The sequence below is a fragment of the Dysidea avara genome, chromosome 5 (assembly GCF_963678975.1).
Source record: "Dysidea avara chromosome 5, odDysAvar1.4, whole genome shotgun sequence".
Taxonomy (NCBI): domain Eukaryota; kingdom Metazoa; phylum Porifera; class Demospongiae; order Dictyoceratida; family Dysideidae; genus Dysidea; species Dysidea avara.
The window spans coordinates 13,256,793-13,274,497 of record NC_089276.1 but is presented as its reverse complement, the minus strand read 5'-3'; the positions used below and the strand labels follow the sequence as shown (position 1 = coordinate 13,274,497).

Sequence of the window (17,705 nt, the reverse complement as noted above, 5' to 3'; positions counted from 1 at the left end):
GCAATCAGGTAGTGAGGATGGGAGATTATTAAGAGATAAACATTCAGTAATTTGGTGAGCCTAGACAACACACTATCCCCCCAGCTACAGTGAGCTATACAACAGACTAGGATGTTTCAAGCTTTCATAAGTGTAACAGGCAACAACAAAGCACTGACTTTCCAAGAAATTGTGCACCTATCATTTGATTAGGGAGAATATAGGGGATTGTAGGGGGATTTATGAACACATTTGCATGCCCCCAGTAGTGCGGGTTTTGACTCCGAGCCTTAAATTGATAAATGAGTCAGTAGCTACAGGCTCACGTGCAGACCACAGCCCACACATGCTTTTACATGTGAGGTGAAGGGAATTAGTGCATGGTGGACAAGACAACTGGCTACGCCGGCTTTTCAGTGCTCTTGCAAATTGCGAGGATATGAGGGGCTTACTGAGTGGTTAACAAAGTAACCTATTTTAGAGGACCATTTTAAAATGTTTATCAGAAATAGATAAGCAGAGCGTAGCTGAAGAACAGCTTTGGCTGATCCTGCCTCCATGTTAAAACAACAATTGGAAAAAAAAATGCTGCAGTGAGTGTTAGCTATATTAGAGTGGCTATTATAGAGCATAGCTAGATATTTTCTAATTTAATAGGACAGAGCTCGTAGCTAGCTAGCTAGTTGCCGCGCCGGGCTACATGGCCTAGCTAACTTCCATGACCGACACTCCCCAGCAAAGTTGAGGGGTTGAACGAAGTGTGAAAAACCGGATTGGTTGCGTAGCTACCGAGGTAGCTGAACATCATTGAAACTTCACACTTTATTATAGTACCTCTAGCAATCAATCTCCTGGATACAATGTAGGTATAATAGCAGCGTAATGTCACGGAGAGCAAATGAAAAGGAGCGAAGCTGACGAACTCAAGTACCGGCACGATCCGACAATCAACTAAACATTAATTTGTTAGATCACGTGATCTAGACCATGTAATGAGTTTTTGTCAACTTAATAACCAATGTGATCAAATGCACTGTGCTTGGTCTCTAGTAGCTAGTGGTGAAGAATTGATTTTTAGGCAAGGCTGACAAGCGATATACGTAGTATTTTGTTGGCACGTCGGCTTTTCAGTGATTTCAGTTTTCGCCCTGCCCATTGGAGGGCGAAAACTGAAATCTCAAGACTTTGCTATAATTATCGGTTTCCTTTAGGATAGGAGCACCTTAAACTGGCGATCAGGACACACACCATTGATAAAAAGTGGTAATGTGCCAGTAGAGTTGTACACATACAATGTTTGTAGCTATAGTTATTAAATTTAGCTAGCTTTCATAGATGATACAATCTGGTTAAGTAGCTATAGTATGTGTGATATTGCCTGCTTGTATCATAATGATATAGCTAGTTACAATTAGGCATGAGGCTATTTAATATGCTCCAAAAATTGAGCATTATGCTTTTGAGCAGTGCTCAAAAAATCACCTATTATACTTTTGAGAATTGCCCATTATTCCGCCACCATAATTGGCTAATAATACCAGTTTATTGTTGTATCAGACCATTTTCATTGATGTTTAGCTTCAATAGTCTTGAATTCTTTAGCTGGTTGCTGTATTAGAGTATTTCGTTTCAATGTGACTGCTTTATTGAAGTAAGTAATATTCGGTGACTGCTCTATTAGAGTATCTCGATCTTTTTTAACGGAATTGTACAATCTGCAGATTTTCCTACTGTTAAAGCTTTATAATCGCCTCAAAATGCTAGCATAATTCCTGATTCCCACACATACCTATTATGCCCGATATTATGCCGGCATAATCGCCGAATCCCTTGCTACAATTTACATTTTTATAGCTGTAAATTAGGCATGGGAAAGTTAAACTGAGAATTTGTATGTATGTATCTTTTAATAGGTTATCATGAATTAGCTTTAATCTCATAACTTGACAAAATTCATTAGGTCAGCTACTCTAGCAACCAAGGTTTTCTTCTTTAATTGTGGGAATGTCTTTAGTGTGGGAATCCGAAGGTGCTTATTAAAACACCTGCATGCGTAAATTCCATTACTGCATTCTTGAGCAGCACATGCAGTATATTCTCATACTAGCTAATGTAGCAATCATACATATAAAATAATGTTAAGCTATAATGAAATGTGACCAGATTTTGGAAAAACCAGCTTTAATGTCACCTTTTACAATTGGAATAGCTATTTGTGATTAAAATAAGACATTACATACTTATACTCAGCTTTACAGTGATTAGATCAGTAAGTACTTTAGTGGTGACACATATAAGTGTAGATTTCTATGTATTTCACATGTGACATTAAAACTGATTTTTCAAAATCAGGTAATGATGATGATGTAGACTATATATTTCCTACATAACATGGACTTCTTTCTAGCTACTGTATGTGAGCATTGAAGAATGGGTTAAAATTACTGAACCAACTTCATGGAAACACAACTATTTGTTCAATTTGCAAGAGACCAGAGGGTTATCCATGAAAAGTGAAATTATGTAGCTACCATAGCATGGCCATTCATGGATATTTCATGACAATATCCATGCTATGAAATATGGTGATAAAGCAACTACCCCTTTTCAGAAAGCAGAATTGTTGAACACATTTTTAGTAGTGTTTTTACATCCGAAAACCTGAATGTGTTACCTGAACTAGAAGACCTACACTATGAACACCCATTAAGTTCAATTCATATAACTAGTGATATTGTTTTTAACAAACTGAGTACTTTGAAATCTAACAAGTCACCAGGACCTGATGGTTTACATCCATTGGTTCTAAAGGAGGCTGCAGCTCAGCTATGTATTCCTTTTAGTATGTTGTTTAGGAGATCATTTGATGAGGGCCATTTGCCAGATGATTGGAAGACAGTCGACATAGTTCCTGTGTTTAAGAAAGGTGTAAGTTCAGATCCGGGCACTATCGGCCAATAAGCTTGACTTCTATTGTTTGTAAAGTGTTTGAGTCCATTGTTAGAGAAGATATTATTATCTAATCCAAAACAGCCAAGCTGTAAAAAAAGAGTGCGGCCCTGAGGAAGGCTATGGTGAAAAAAGATGTGAAATCCAAGGTGGGGGCCAAGAAATGGCTGTGATGGTAGGTTAATGGTAAAATTTTAATAATGACAATTCAGGTGAATTTTGTGCCGCTTGGTCTTGGCACAAAATTCACCTGAATTGTCGTTATTAAAATTTTTACCATTAACCTACCATCACAGCCATTTCTTGGCCGCCACCTTGGATTTCACATCTTTCTTCACCATAACCTTTCCCAGGGCCGCACTCTTTTTTTACAGCTTGGCTGTTTTGGATTAGATTTCACTTCTTTTTGTATTTGTATACCCCAAAGCCAGCCTATGGCCAGCTTTAGGGCTTTTTAACCTATCATTTTTTTCTTTACCACAGGAAGAAGAAAAGATGAAGCATGGTGATTTCTTTGTAGCTGACCTCTCTGCAAAGTGATCCTTCTAGCTGATCTCTCTACCAGATGACTTGTTTGTAGCTGAACTCTCTACAGGGTGATTTGTTTGTAGCTGAACTCTCTACAAGGTAACTTCTTCTAGCTGATCTTTCTACAGGGTGATTTGTTTGTAGCTGAATTCTCTACAGGGCGATTTGTTTGCAGCTAAACTGCTGAACTCTCTACAATGTAACTTCTTCTAGCTGAACTCTCTACGGGTGGCTTGTTTCTAGCTGATCTCTCTACAGGGTGACTTGCTTCTAGCTGAACTCTCTACAGGGTGATTTGTTAGTAGCTGAACTCTCTACAAGGTAACTTCTTCTAGCTGATCTTTCTACAGGGTGATTTGTTTGTAGCTGAATTCTCTACAGGGCAATTTGTTTGCAGCTGAACTCTGTACATGGTAGTTTCTTTGTAGCTGAACTCTCTACAATGTAACTTCTTCTAGCTGAACTCTCTACAGGGTGACTTGTTTGTAGCTGAACTCTCTACAGGGTGATTTGTTTGTAGCTGAACTCTCTACAGGGTGATTTGTTAGTAGCTGAACTCTCTACAAGGTAACTTCTTCTAGCTGATCTTTCTACAGGGTGATTTGTTTGTAGCTGAATTCTCTACAGGGCAATTTGTTTGCAGCTGAACTCTGTACATGGTAGTTTCTTTGTAGCTGAACTCTCTACAATGTAACTTCTTCTAGCTGAACTCTCTACAGGGTGACTTGTTTGTAGCTGAACTCTCTACAGGGTGATTTGTTTGTAGCTAAACTCTCTACAAGGCAACTTCTTCTAGCTGATCTTTCTACAGGGTGATTTGTTTGTAGCTGAATTCTCTACAGGGCGATTTGTTTGCAGCTGAACTCTCTACATGGTAGTTTCTTTGTAGCTGAACTCTCTACAATGTAACTTCTTCTAGCTGAACTCTCTACGGGTGGCTTGTTTCTAGCTGATCGCTCTACAAGGTGACTTGTTTCTAGCTGAACTCTCTACAGGGTGATTTGTTTGTAGCTGAACTCTCTACAAGGTAACTTCTTCTAGCTGATATCTATGATGCGTATAACCTAAATATTGTTAAAATGAGATGAATAGTCAATGCCATCTAGTGTATCCATGTGTAGAGCTCGAGGAAGCAAGTAACAACCATGGCCATTGTGCTGAAAGCACTGACGTACATGATCATGAGTCTTCATTATCTACAGTGAGTCAGTTTCACTACTATACCTTTAGTTTAAGTAGCTAAATGCTTTTAGACTGATGGCTTGGTAAACCAATTGGAAGTTGACTATTTTGTGGAAGAAGGCCAAGCAGTATATTATGATGGTAACTGATCAATGTGTGTATGTAGTAATATTTCCTTCTCTAAATGTATAAAGTGTTGAGAAGTCCAACGTCGCGCTGCCAGATATGTAACAAATAATTACAGCCCTTGTGTCAGTGTTCTCACCTCACACAATCACAGAGCCGGCCTTAAGGGTAGGTAGCTGCCTAGGGCCCCGAATAAAAGGGGGCCCCAAAGCTCTGAAACCAGGGGCCCCAGGCCCCCAGCTCCCAAAATACAAATTCAGTACATAACACTCACTTATATACACAACTTGTCTTGGTAATTCAGGAGGCCATTTGCAATGCAAGCAGCATGGGTCACATGAACATTGGCTAGCTCCTTTTAGAGCCTCATTGTAGCATTGCGTGTCACTGGTGACTTGTGAAAGTGTGAGCCTAAGTGTGAAAGTCTGCAGTCTTTGAAAGCTACCTTTGATAACTTGGACAAGAAATGTATGTAGGTTTACAGAGTAGCTAATGATTTCCTCTATCATTGTTGATTAGCCCGGGTGGGCTAATTGTATTTTTTCCAGGCGTGGGTGGTATTGGTGAATACCACTTCTCTGGGGGCCCACCCAGATTGTTTTGCCTAGGGCCCCACAATCGGTAAGGCCGGCGCTGCACAATCACTAGGTTGGGAAACTTTAGAATCCCGTCATATTCAAGCTAGACCATCAACATTCTATAAATGATAAATCAACAAATTGCAATACCTTACAACTCTTATCTACAATATTCCAATGCCAACTTTGCAAGAGGAACTAACCGCTATAAATTTATCCCTTTCTTTTGTCACAAAAACCCTTCTATTTCAGAGCTCCTTTTCCCCCACACAGTACCAAAATGGAACAAATTACCAGACCACATTACAAACTTAAATTGTACTTATTAAACCATGTACAGTAATGGTAAATAATAAATAATATGTACATTAGGTCAGTTGAACACTTAGTGCTGCATGCAGGGACTAGCTATCATACCTTGTATGCATAAAGGACTGCCACATGTGTGTATGGAAATACAGCACCAGGGTGTGATGCACTAGGTGAAGCTGAGTGCTGTATTAGATCTCACAAACCAATCATTAGTAGCCATATAGTGACCAGCTATCCAAACGTTCACAAGAAACCTTTTCCCATAATTTTGCCATTCAAAATGTTATGTTATTTCAACTGATCATCCTTACATATGCATGGATGCATGCATACACATGAGCATGTATATCTCCACTTGGGTGTACTGTAAATGGCAAAAGTTTGGCGAATCAGCATGTGGAACTGGTTGGTAAATAAAAGTTTGGCAAATTTACTGTATGGCCAGTATTGAACAGTATTTAAAATAGACTGGGAGAATAAAGTTTGGCAAATTTCCTTTGTTCGCCACATTCGCCAAACTTAAGTCATCACACCAAACTTTCATCGTTTACGGTAATAATTTCTATTAGATGAGAGTACTGCAAGCAGTAGCAGTGATAGTGAAGATGATCAGCAGACCTCACCAACATTTGAAGCAGACTGTTTTGAAGTAAACTTGGACTCTACTCAGCCTTCACCGGTGACCTGTCCACCTACAGTGCCTTTCCTCCCTGAGCACAATGAGGTGCTCACAGCTAGTGAAAATGAATCATCTGCTGCTGAGTCAGGTTTATTTCAACCAGTTTTACGTTTAAATAAATGGATTTCTGTTTTACTGATCAAAGTAAAAGTCAAGTACAAGCTAAGTGATAGTGTTCTTACAACATTACTCTCAATTCTACAATTGATTTTCACTTTGATATCCCACCCATTACAATACTGCTTTCCAAAAACTGTACAGAATCTTTTTGCATGTGCAGGTGTAAACCAAGTTCCTGAGTTTAAACGATATGCTGTATGTCCAGACTCCAGGTGCTGCAACCTATATGATTGTACATTGTTATCAGAAGCTACTAGCATACCAATCTGTGCACGGCAAACTTATAATTCTCACTGCACAGAACATCTTTGCTATGAAAAATTCCTATCTTTTGGGAAAAGCCGACTTGTTCCTTATAAAACCTTTATTTACTTATCACCTATTGTTTGGCTTAAAAAATTTTATAGCACCAAAATATTTGAAGAGCTTCTCAACATTCAACAGAGGTATACGTCAGACTGCGGAATCATAAATGATGTGTGGGATGGCAGAGTTTGGAAGTCATTTAATAGAGAAAGTAACCCTGGAGATTACTTTTTTAAGAATGCACATAATATTGCTTTTATTCTCAATGTTGATTGGTTTAAGCCCTTTAAGAATTCTGAATATAAGGTTGGTGGGATTTATATGAACATTTTGAATTTGCCAAGGACAGAACGATACAAGACCAAGTGGACTATGTTGATTGGATTGATTCCTTGGACCCAGTGAGCCTAAAGAAACATTAATTCTTTCTTGGAACCACTTGTTAATGACTTGACTGAATTGTGGGATGGTGTCCAAATACATATACATTCTGGTGCATCCATAGTGGTAAGAGGAGCTCTCATTACAGTTTCATGTGACATACCAGCAGCACGAAAAGTTAGCCAGTTCCTTGGTCATAAGGCGAACAAAGGATGCTCACGTTGTGAGTTTGAAGGTGAAAGGGAAAATCCACGGGATGTAACTAGCAGAATGAGTTACTTCACTGTGGTAGACATAGTGCCTCGGCTAAATGATACTGTTAGGTCACAGGCTGTTGAATTTTTGGGTGCAACAAATGCAACTGAGGCGAAGAAAATACAAAAGAAAAATGGTGTTCGATGGAGTCAGTTGTTAAAATTGACTTACTTTGATATTGTCATAATGACAATGGTTGATCCAATGCACACAGTGTTTTTGGGGATGATAAGGCATGAAACAGATCTGATTTATCAAGACCCCCTGTTTTGTAAAGAGTCTCAAAGAGTGTTTAGCAGTAGACTAAAACGCTTACGTGTGCCATATGATGTTGGCAGATTGCCTAGTTCATTGGGAGAAAAGTTAGAATTTTCCAACTTGACAGCTGATCAGTGGAAGAACTTTGCTTTGATTTATGCTAAGCCTTGTTTATGGGACTTGTTGCCACCAGACTCATATGAGAGCATCTGTATGCTATGTGACATTGTCCAGCTTATTGTTCAGCCATCACTTACAGATGCAGATATTTCTAGACTTGATTATTTACTTAAATCTCACCATCGGTACTTTGAAAACATTTATGGCAGATTTCAAGTTTCAGTAAATTACCACATGGCACTTCATATCCCAGACATGATAAGAGATTTTGGGCCCCCTCATGCATTTTGGTGCTTTAGTTTTGAAAGAATGAATGGTGTACTGTCTGGTCTTCCAAATAGCAATCGCTACGTTGAATTGGAATTGTTTACCAAGTTTCTGCAAGACATTGATATTGAATCTGTGCTGCCACATGACCCATTGGTAACTAGTTGGCCACACCTGGATGATATTCTGCCGGTTGCAAGGGAGATGTCATCTTCAGTAATACAGCCTTCACTGTTAAATATCCGTGTGAGATCTATGTTTGCCACTTCTACACAGGACATGTATGACTTACAACTGTCCATTGATAAAGGAGACACAAATATGTTTGGATTTGAATGGAAAGTTGAATATTTACCCCCTACTAGGTTGGATTTGCAAGTTACCAAAGACTTTTATCTCAAGTTACTCTGCTTCTATGAGCACTTATATGAAGGAAATTCAATAACTGTCATACCACATATAGATATACTTGCTCGTTGTTCAGTGAATGGTTTGTCACTCACTTCTGATCTTCACTCGTCAGATCGTAGCAGCATAGTTAAGGCATACTTTGCTGTTGTTGATTCAGAGCCTGGGTATCAATATTTTGGAATTGTAAGATTCTTTTTCAAATCATTGGTGATAATAAAAGGAAACAGTTTTAATCCCACTGAAACCACAAAATCTCATGATTTGGCTTACGTACAATGGTTTCAGTTCTACAATGGCTCTGATGACCCTTTCTTTCAAATAACAGATGAATTTTATGATGGTGATGAAATTATATGTCCTAGAAGACTTGTATCTAGATGTGTACTGCTCAAAGCATATAGTAACAGTCCTTACAAGTTTGTTGTTGAATTACCAGCATGATTGCTATTTATATTTATCACTTACTGAAGCATGCAATGGGGTGCATGGGTGATTCTGAGGGTCTATACCAGTGACTTGCACTGCCTATATTATATCTATAACTTGCTGGAGCTGAACTAATGTATAATGTGCATGTTGTTACAAAGTATTTTACAGTACACTAAAATTCAGTACACTATTTGATAGTCATTGCATCATTGTTTATAAAGTGAGAATACATTGTGGAATTTCTTGCATTATTCATTTGTAATAATTCCGTAGTTAAATAATACATAGTATTTTACAGTGTATACCTCAATACTATTTAATGACCTGTAAAATTGTTTGCACCATTTTACTATAGCATCTCTCAGTAGAATACCACACACAATTCTACTGATTGTTCCATAGAACAGAAAAATACTCTGCAAAACTTTGCATACTATTCCCCAGGAACTTTTGCTGTGGATCTTTCTACAGGGTAATTTGTTTGCAGCTGAATTCTCTACAGGGCGATTTGTTTGCAGCTGAACTCTGTACATGGTAGTTTCTTTGCAGCTGAACTCTCTACAATGTAACTTCTTCCAGCTGAACTCTCTATGGGTGGCTTGTTTATAGCTGATCTCTGTACAGGCCTGAGGGTGACTTGTTTCTAGCTGAACTCTCTACAGGGTGATTTGTTTATAGCTGAACTCTCTACAAGGTAACTTCTTCTAGCTGATCTTTCTACAGGGTAATTTGTTTGTAGCTGAATTCTCTACAGGGCGATTTGTTTGCAGCTGAACTCTCTACATGGTAGTTTCTTTGTAGCTGAACTCTCTACAATATAACTTCTTCTAGCTGAACTCTCTACAGGATGACTTGTTTCTAGCTGATCTCTGTACAGGGTGACTTGTTCCTAGCTGAACTCTCTACAGGTGATTTGTTTGCAGCTGAACTCTCTTACATGGTGGTTTCTTTGTAGCTGAACACTCTACAAAGTGACTTCTTCTAGCTGATCTATCTACAGGATGACTTGTTTCTAACTGAACTCTCTACAGTGTGATCTGTTCATAGCGGAACTTTCTACTGGGTGATTTGTTTGCAGCTAAACTCTTTGCATGATTGTTTCTTTGTAACTGAACTCTCTACAAGGTGACTTCTTCTAGCTGATCTCTCTACAGGATGACTTGTTTCTAACTGAACTCTCTACAGTGTGATCTGTTCATAGCGGAACTTTCTACTGGGTGATTTGTTTGCAGCTAAACTCTTTGTATGATTGTTTCTTTGTAACTGAACTCTCTACAAGGTAACTTCTTCTAGCTGATCTCTCTACAGGGCAATTTGTTTGTAGCTAAATTCTCTACAGGGTGATTTATTTGAGCTGAACTCTCTACATGATGGCTTCTTTGTATCTGAACTCTCTATTAGGTACCTTCTTCTAGCTGATCTGACTACAGGGTGACTTGTTTGTAGCTGAATTCCCTACAGAATAACTTGCAATGTAATATAACTGAGTAAATTATAAATGCAGCTGAATGCTTTATTAGGGTGACTGTTCTATTAGAGTATCTCGATCTCGCATTTGCTGCACGGAGTTGGCTTTCGAATCATAACTCAGTGATTTGTAATCCGATTCTTCTGTACTACAGCAAGGACTTTCTATGATGATTATTCCAGCTACATACTGATTTTCAGCTCGTTGCTCTAAGCAGTTTGCCTGGTAGACACGAAAACTAATAGTTTTTTTATTCATAAAAATCGATCGCGTAATTTTGACACAGGTTGGGTTTTGTGTCATATCTCCATGGTCTTTATCCCGATTCCTTTCAAACCACAAAAAGGTACTCTTGCGATGGTTGCTTCATCTACCTATCAATTTTCAACTGATTCCTCCAAAGGGTTTAACCTGTAGGCGTGACAGACTTTCGACTTAATTTTACGAAAATAATCGGTCATAACTCCGTGGATGTTCATCGGATTCCTACCAAAGTTGGTACGGAGATCCGCCTTAATGAGCCCTTTAAGTGTGCCAAATTTCAGCCCAATCCGAGCACGCATTCGTGTTTTATGGTGAATTTTGCGAAGTGTGCGAAATGAAGAAGAAAAAAAACAAAGGAATTAAAACGAAATTTTGTTTGCTCGTATCTCGGAAATGGCTGAAGCGATTTTCTTCAAAGTTGGTATGTAGACTCCCCTAACTGGGCGGCACGTCTCTAGCAAATTTGGTTCCAATCAGATAAGGGATCACAGAGCTACATAGGTGTGAAAATTGCGTTTTCTTTCTTCCTGTTAATATACTCACGGTGTGGCGCGCCGACTTCTTGGGCCGCACGACACACTACCGTGTGTCTTGATAAAACATCTCACTTCAAATAACTTGCTATCAAATTCCCAACATGGTTTCCTACCAAAGAGGTCATGTACAACTCAACTTCTCACTGCTATGGAACACTGGACTAATGAAATTCAGCTAGGCCACCCAATTGATGTGCTATATTTTGATTTTAAGAAGGCGTTTGATAAAGTGCCCCATGAAAGACTTCTCATTAAACTGAAAGCACATGGAATTACTGGGAAGCTTTTAGATTGGATAAGATCATTCCTTCAAGGTAGGAAACAAAGAGTAACATTTAATGGAGTTAAATCTTCATGGGCTGATGTCCTTCCAGGTGTTCCACAAGGTTATGTCCTTGGCCCTATTTTCTTAGTGGTGTACATCAATGATTTACCTCAAGTTCTGACTAATCACTGCCTGTTATTTGCTGATGATACTAAATTATACAGTTGTGTGACAGATGATGCTGACATTTGTAGAATGTAACAGGACATTGACCATCTAGTTATGTGGTCGGAGATGTGGCAGTTACCATTTAACGTTTCCAAATGTAAAACTTTACATCTAGGGAAGACAAACTGTAGTCATGTTTATACCATGGCCGGTTGTGACATCAAGCAAACTAGTGAGGAAAAAGACCTAGGGATCATGATTGACAGTTAACTAAAATTTCATAAGTACGTAGCAGTAACTGTTAGTAAAGCAAGAAGACTTCTGGGTCTAACTAGTAAGTGCTTTATTAACTTAAGTCCTCAAACCTTTTCTTACTTATACAAGTCTATCGTAAGACCATGTCTTGAGTATGGCAACATCGTATGGGGTCCTAATTACAAAGTAGATGAAGATGCAATTGAAAAGGTCCAAAGATATGCAACAAGGCTGGTACCATCTATCAAACATCTACCTTATGAAGAATGTCTAAAATGCCTCAAATTACCAACTTTAAAGTATTGGAGACTTCATGGGGACATGATCATCACCTACAACATATTAAATGGACATTTAAATGTGAATGAAACTACTTTTTTTTAAAAGAGCATGGACAGCAATTAGAGGGCACTCTTGCAAACTGTTCGAGCAATTTGCTTTTAGAGAGGTTCAACAGAATTATTTTCTCACCGTGTAGTGAACATTCGTCAACTGGAACTCCCTTCCTAGTGGTATTGTGGAGGCTCAATCAACTGATGAATTCAAGAAGTTGTTTGACAACTTGAACAATGACATTATGTTTAGCATAGATTTATTGTAACATAGGATCAGAATTTACAGGCTTTGCCTTTTTTAATTCCTGTATAATAATAATAATAATAATAAAATACCCATGAAAGTAAGCATTTAATGATAATTCACGGCACTGACAAATTATTTCATGGCATGGGAAAATTTTATGGGTGCAAAGTCTCAGGGGCTTAATAACATCTTCCACGTATTACCAGAATCATCCAATATGGTAATATCAGAGGTAAAACACTTTGAATATTACCACCTGGTAATTAAATGGCAGTGTCCATGAAAACTACATGAAATTTCATGAGCACTTCATAGCATACCATGACATTTTCATAGCTATTCTCTGGTAGTGTTAGCTTGCAGCTCAAAGGAGTAAACAATTACTATTAAAATGTCTAGTTATGGTAAAAGAGAATGCAGCTATCCCATGCATGATGCAGGACATGCAAATTACATACTAGTTATAGTCAAGTCACCACCTTGCTAACAAAACATTATTACTGGAGCAATAAACCACTTGTATTTGCAATTCATAAGTTGGGCTCTGCTGCCTTTTACACTACACATATACTACATGGTGGAAAAGAAGGACCGATTGATTAACAACATAGTGCTATTTATGCAATGCATATATTAGACACACTACACTACTGGATTTTCATTAGCAATTTTTCATTGGATTTTCATATATTTGTTGCTATACAATGCAAAATTTCATTTGTGCCATCTAATAAAAACTTAATTATTTCATCAAATTTTTAATTGGGCTCTAATGGACAAAATCTCCAGTAATGCTATGTAACTTGTAGTAACAAAAAGTTCATGGTATGCCTATGGAGGGAAAATGAATGTAGTATTTCCTATCTACAGCTGTCTTTCTATCTCTTGAAACAGTTCATGTCTGGCTGGCTCTTCGAATTCAGTGGTTAAAATATTGTGGTAATGACAAGGTTCCAGGTTCAATGCTCCATGATGCACAGTTGTCATTGTTGCTGTTTCCTTGAGCAAGGAACTTTTTACCAGTTTACCTTGCTGTATATTAAGACATGTCTCATGTTCAGTATATAGGTTCAGTGAACTACTACCACCCACATACACAATAAGTACTACACACATGCATGCCTTATTGTATGACATGACAATCGTCACCTGTGGCAAAAGGTTAATCACAAACTTGCATTAGGTTGTTCAATGGTCTTGTCCAACAAGGGTCAACAGGATCTTATAGTTTCCACTATCCTGCCACATTTTTACACAATAGACAACCAGCGTCACTGGGCTATATAGATGACTAGTGTATGAGCAGAAATTCTCATTCATTTTTATTGCTAAACATTTCTGAAACAATTTTTGCTATCAAAGTTATTGATACACATTAAGATCTGGCAGAATGAAGTGATAGAGTAAAAATTTTGAAAGCTTGTGGTACCATAGGTACAGGTAGAGTACATCAGGACTGTTATGCAACATCATCTATATATGTGTGGTAAAAAGTTTCACTGCTTTTAACCAACAGATTATTGGTCAAGTTCCAGTCTGACCATTTGGACCAGTAAACTCTGCTCAGTGGTTCCATGCATTTTCTTTATGATGTTTTTAAAAAGGCTCATAACATTTTTGTTTTATAGCTAACTTTAATTTTGTTATGTGAGTATGAAAGCGTACAAAATATTTCAGATAAAATTATATACACATATAACAATATTTACCTAACTGTTAACATACAAAAGCTCAAATACAATGCATACACAGTAAGCTCCATGCAAATAAACATGATCTTCTATGTTGTCTTCTTGACACAAAGTAGAGAAATGTAGGTGAGCGTAAATGTGGTTAGTGCTAGTAGTCCAAGTCCCAAGAAATTCAAGTATATATTGTACTGAAGAAAATCAAGACTCCTTAGGTAATCATTACCCAACATCACTCTTGTATCCAAACTAAAACAGACACAATGCAGTGAAAAACAATTTCATCCAGCATTGTAAATATGTTCATTGCTTTTACACTGTAGCCTTATTGTTGATTCAATTTAATACAACTAGTGGACAAAATGTTGGCTTTGTAAATCACAATAATGTTAGCCATTGTGTGACTACAATATTATGCACTTGTTACACACTGCAGTTTTTTATGACACTATCAATTACAGTTACATTGACAACATAACCTGCTTGGACCAATAATGCTATCTTGAACCATGTTGGTGATGATGTGAATTGCTATGGTAGTGGGCAGTAGTTGAAAATGGATCACCACTTTGGTTTAATGTTTGCATTGCATTCCCATGCATGCTCGCATAAGCAGTACCTGTTGTTGACATAGTAAAAAGGGGCATAAGGGAACCCAACAGATGGTTCCAACAAATTAAAGCCAAGATTATAGCCTATTAAGTCAGCAATGATTAGGTCACTAGATCTTCTTTAAATTGGCTCTTACAATGCAGTCAACAAACAATGTTGTATTATCAGTGTGGGTATACATACCAGTTAGTTCCATTAAAGACAGCACAGAAAGTAAAGTGAGTATTTTCCAGCTCATTCTCCAACAAAATCTGTAAACAAAATAGAGTAAATATGAAGTTGCTATATGTTTATATTGTTATTACTACTATTATTATTACTAGGACCAGGTCACATACATACATCAACGTTGCAACCTACCCATTGGGTATATATAAACAGTGTCATGATCAGCACTCAGAGCAGTGTGCAGTGCGGTTGCATGTGATGGCTTCCCTTCGAAACGGAAATCGTCCGTATTATTTTCATAGTGGCTACTCTGATTGCACAGGTGCTTTTCGAACAGTTCTTGATTCGTACTGCTGTGTAACGGGTTGAACATAGCCGACAATGAAGCGTAATGGATACAGTGTTTATTCTAGGATTTCTTCTTTGGGGGTGAATCAGGAATTTGGGGGGTGACCAGGTGAAAGTCTATGATTGATAACTAGCTACAAGTTCACAACCATGTAAAGTTCCAAACTACTTAGCTGTATCATGAATGTTGATTTTTGTGATTCAGATCCTATGGTTGTAGGGCTTGATGCATGAGTGTTGTAATGATGTAATATCTAGGACAATTAATGCATGTGAATTATTTATTAGTAGTGTACTGTGTATGTTGAATCACAATTTTTATGAGACATTGTATTGGCCATAATTGTATGATACCACAATAATAGCAAAAACAAGGAAATGTTTTTAAAATCAGGCTTTCTGAAATTAAATCTGGGGGTACTTTGCTAGCTGTATTGTGAAAACAAACCGGCTTAGAAAATGAGATTGAATTTAAGGACGATTTTGAGAATTAAGAACATTATTTATAGAAACAACAAAGAAATAGGCTATCATATACTGAATAGCCATCACTTTAAGTAGGAATTTTTTGATAGTTTTATATGTATACCTTTAGAGATTTAAACCTGAGAGCATTTTAAGGCTGTGTCAGTAATTTCTAACCTGGGAAAGTTTTACATAGTAAACACTCTGAGATTGAAATTTGAAGGCACTTTTTATAGTTTTTTAAAAAAAAACAAGCTAAAGTATAGTGGTGAGTCTGAGATTTTAGGGGGAGAAAGTTCCCCCCTAACAGCCCTAGAATAAACACTGAATGGATACTTCACTTTTCAGATGATAATGGATATAACTGGGGGCGTGGCACCATTTCTTTCTTTCGGTATGCATGGATTGCAGAGGTGCTTTTCGAACAGTTCTTGATCCGAAATGCTGTGTAACAGGTTCGAAATAGCTGACAACGAAGTGTAATGGATACTTCAGTTTTCAGACGATAATTGTTCACCAGTCACAATAATTATTCACAAAAAAGTTAACTAACAAGTACACAGAAAAATTTGGAATTTTCAACTAGAGTAGGGGCCATAGCACATCAATAAAAAGTACTGAAACAAGCTGGAGTAGTGCACGATATTAAGTCACAGTAAAACAATAAGAAGTATTATATCACCACTGTGCTCAAGATACCATAATGGAAATGCACAGTAGGGATATAACATTTCTTATTGTTTTACTGTGATTTAATATCGTGCACTACTCCAGCTTGTTTCAGTACTTTTTATCTATGGTCCCTACCCTAGTTGAAAATTCCAATTTTTTGTAAACACAGGTAAGAGACAGCAACTACAAGCCCATAAACACTACTGAGACCCAAAGTCATTTAATAAAATTTGCATGTAAATTACAGATCCATCCTTACACACTACAGTAACCAAAGCATACATCAAACTCAAATCATTACTGTACAATATACTTACAGCAAAGGTGTATTTTAAAAAACTGAACCACTGCAGCCAAGCCAGCCATCCAGGTATTGAGCTTAAGCTTATAAAGAACCCACCAAATATCTACAAAATGAACATACACAATTATAATGTATTATGGCAAAATATGCTATATGCTGTACCATGGCAAACACTAGCAGTACAGTGTAGATGGTCTGAGCAACAGTAAATATACCCACAGCGGCTCCAATGAACAACACCAAACCAGCTGCTGCCATGTTTTTACCAAATATTCCCAACATGAATAAGAAGAACTTTCCTGCATCAGCTTGTAACCCTGAAACAAGCAGAACCATGTACATTAAGATATCCACAGCTAAAATGGTAAACTACAATTTTTACTATAGCTACAACAAAGTCTTACCAACCATCCAATATGCTATAACAGAAAAGAAAGGAATTGGTAGCAACCTGAGAGGAATTAAATCTCCGATGAATTTTGAAAGGAAGTACGATGACACACGATAGTAACCACTTGAGTTTTCATGGCTATCAAAAAGAAACACATAATATATGACAGCATCACAAAGTTTCAGTAAAACCAATAGCCATATTAGACCACAAAGCTGAGATCTGTATATGACATAATTTCTGACTTGAAAGTGATTGCTCTATTAAATGAATGGAATTTTGTGTAAAATATACATATGCATGTATATGGTAACTGAGCCATAATATTTGTATTGCTGAGATTGTGAGTAAACTGTTGAGAGGAAGCACATAACACGTTTATTATGTTATTCAACATTGTGTTATATATAAAATATACATAACCAATATACACCGCTCACATGAACAATGCTCTTTCACTAATGAACAATTCCAAACTGGAAGCCACTGCAAACAGGTTGCATAGCATGCAAAAGAATATTCCTCCAGATATGTGTAAAGGATGATGAAACATTCTGTACTGTATGGCACATGGACATGCATACACACACATCACATCAAAACACACACACTACAGACAACATACAGTACACACACCAC

The 17,705-nt window shown here is 37.5% G+C and overlaps 1 protein-coding gene across 1 annotated transcript; it reads right to left on the bottom strand.

Moving 5' to 3' along the window:
* Positions 1-14,081: 14,081 nt before the first annotated feature.
* Positions 14,082-17,675, bottom strand: LOC136255879 (broad substrate specificity ATP-binding cassette transporter ABCG2-like). Its single transcript, XM_066048782.1, has 6 exons — positions 17,507-17,675; positions 17,080-17,204; positions 16,838-16,992; positions 16,689-16,778; positions 14,902-14,969; positions 14,082-14,355 (listed from the first exon to the last, which is right to left on the bottom strand). Exons 1-6 carry the CDS (start codon positions 17,656-17,658, stop codon positions 14,199-14,201), a joined length of 747 nt encoding a protein of 248 aa, XP_065904854.1. The 5' UTR covers positions 17,659-17,675; the 3' UTR covers positions 14,082-14,198.
* Positions 17,676-17,705: the final 30 nt, after the last annotated feature.

What these genes read in the sequence shown, in the direction of transcription:
- LOC136255879 (XM_066048782.1), bottom strand. Translation starts at nt 17,658, where the DNA reads ATGTGTGTGTATGCATGTCCATGTGCCATACAGTACAGAATGTTTCAT. An exon ending in AGTGAAAGAGCATTGTTCAT is followed by an intron (nt 17,205 to 17,506) that starts GTGAGCGGTGTA and finishes TCTTTTTGATAG; the next exon opens with CCATGAAAACTCAAGTGGTT. An exon ending in TTTTAAAATACACCTTTGCT is followed by an intron (nt 14,970 to 16,688) that starts GTAAGTATATTG and finishes TTTTGTTTACAG; the next exon opens with ATTTTGTTGGAGAATGAGCT.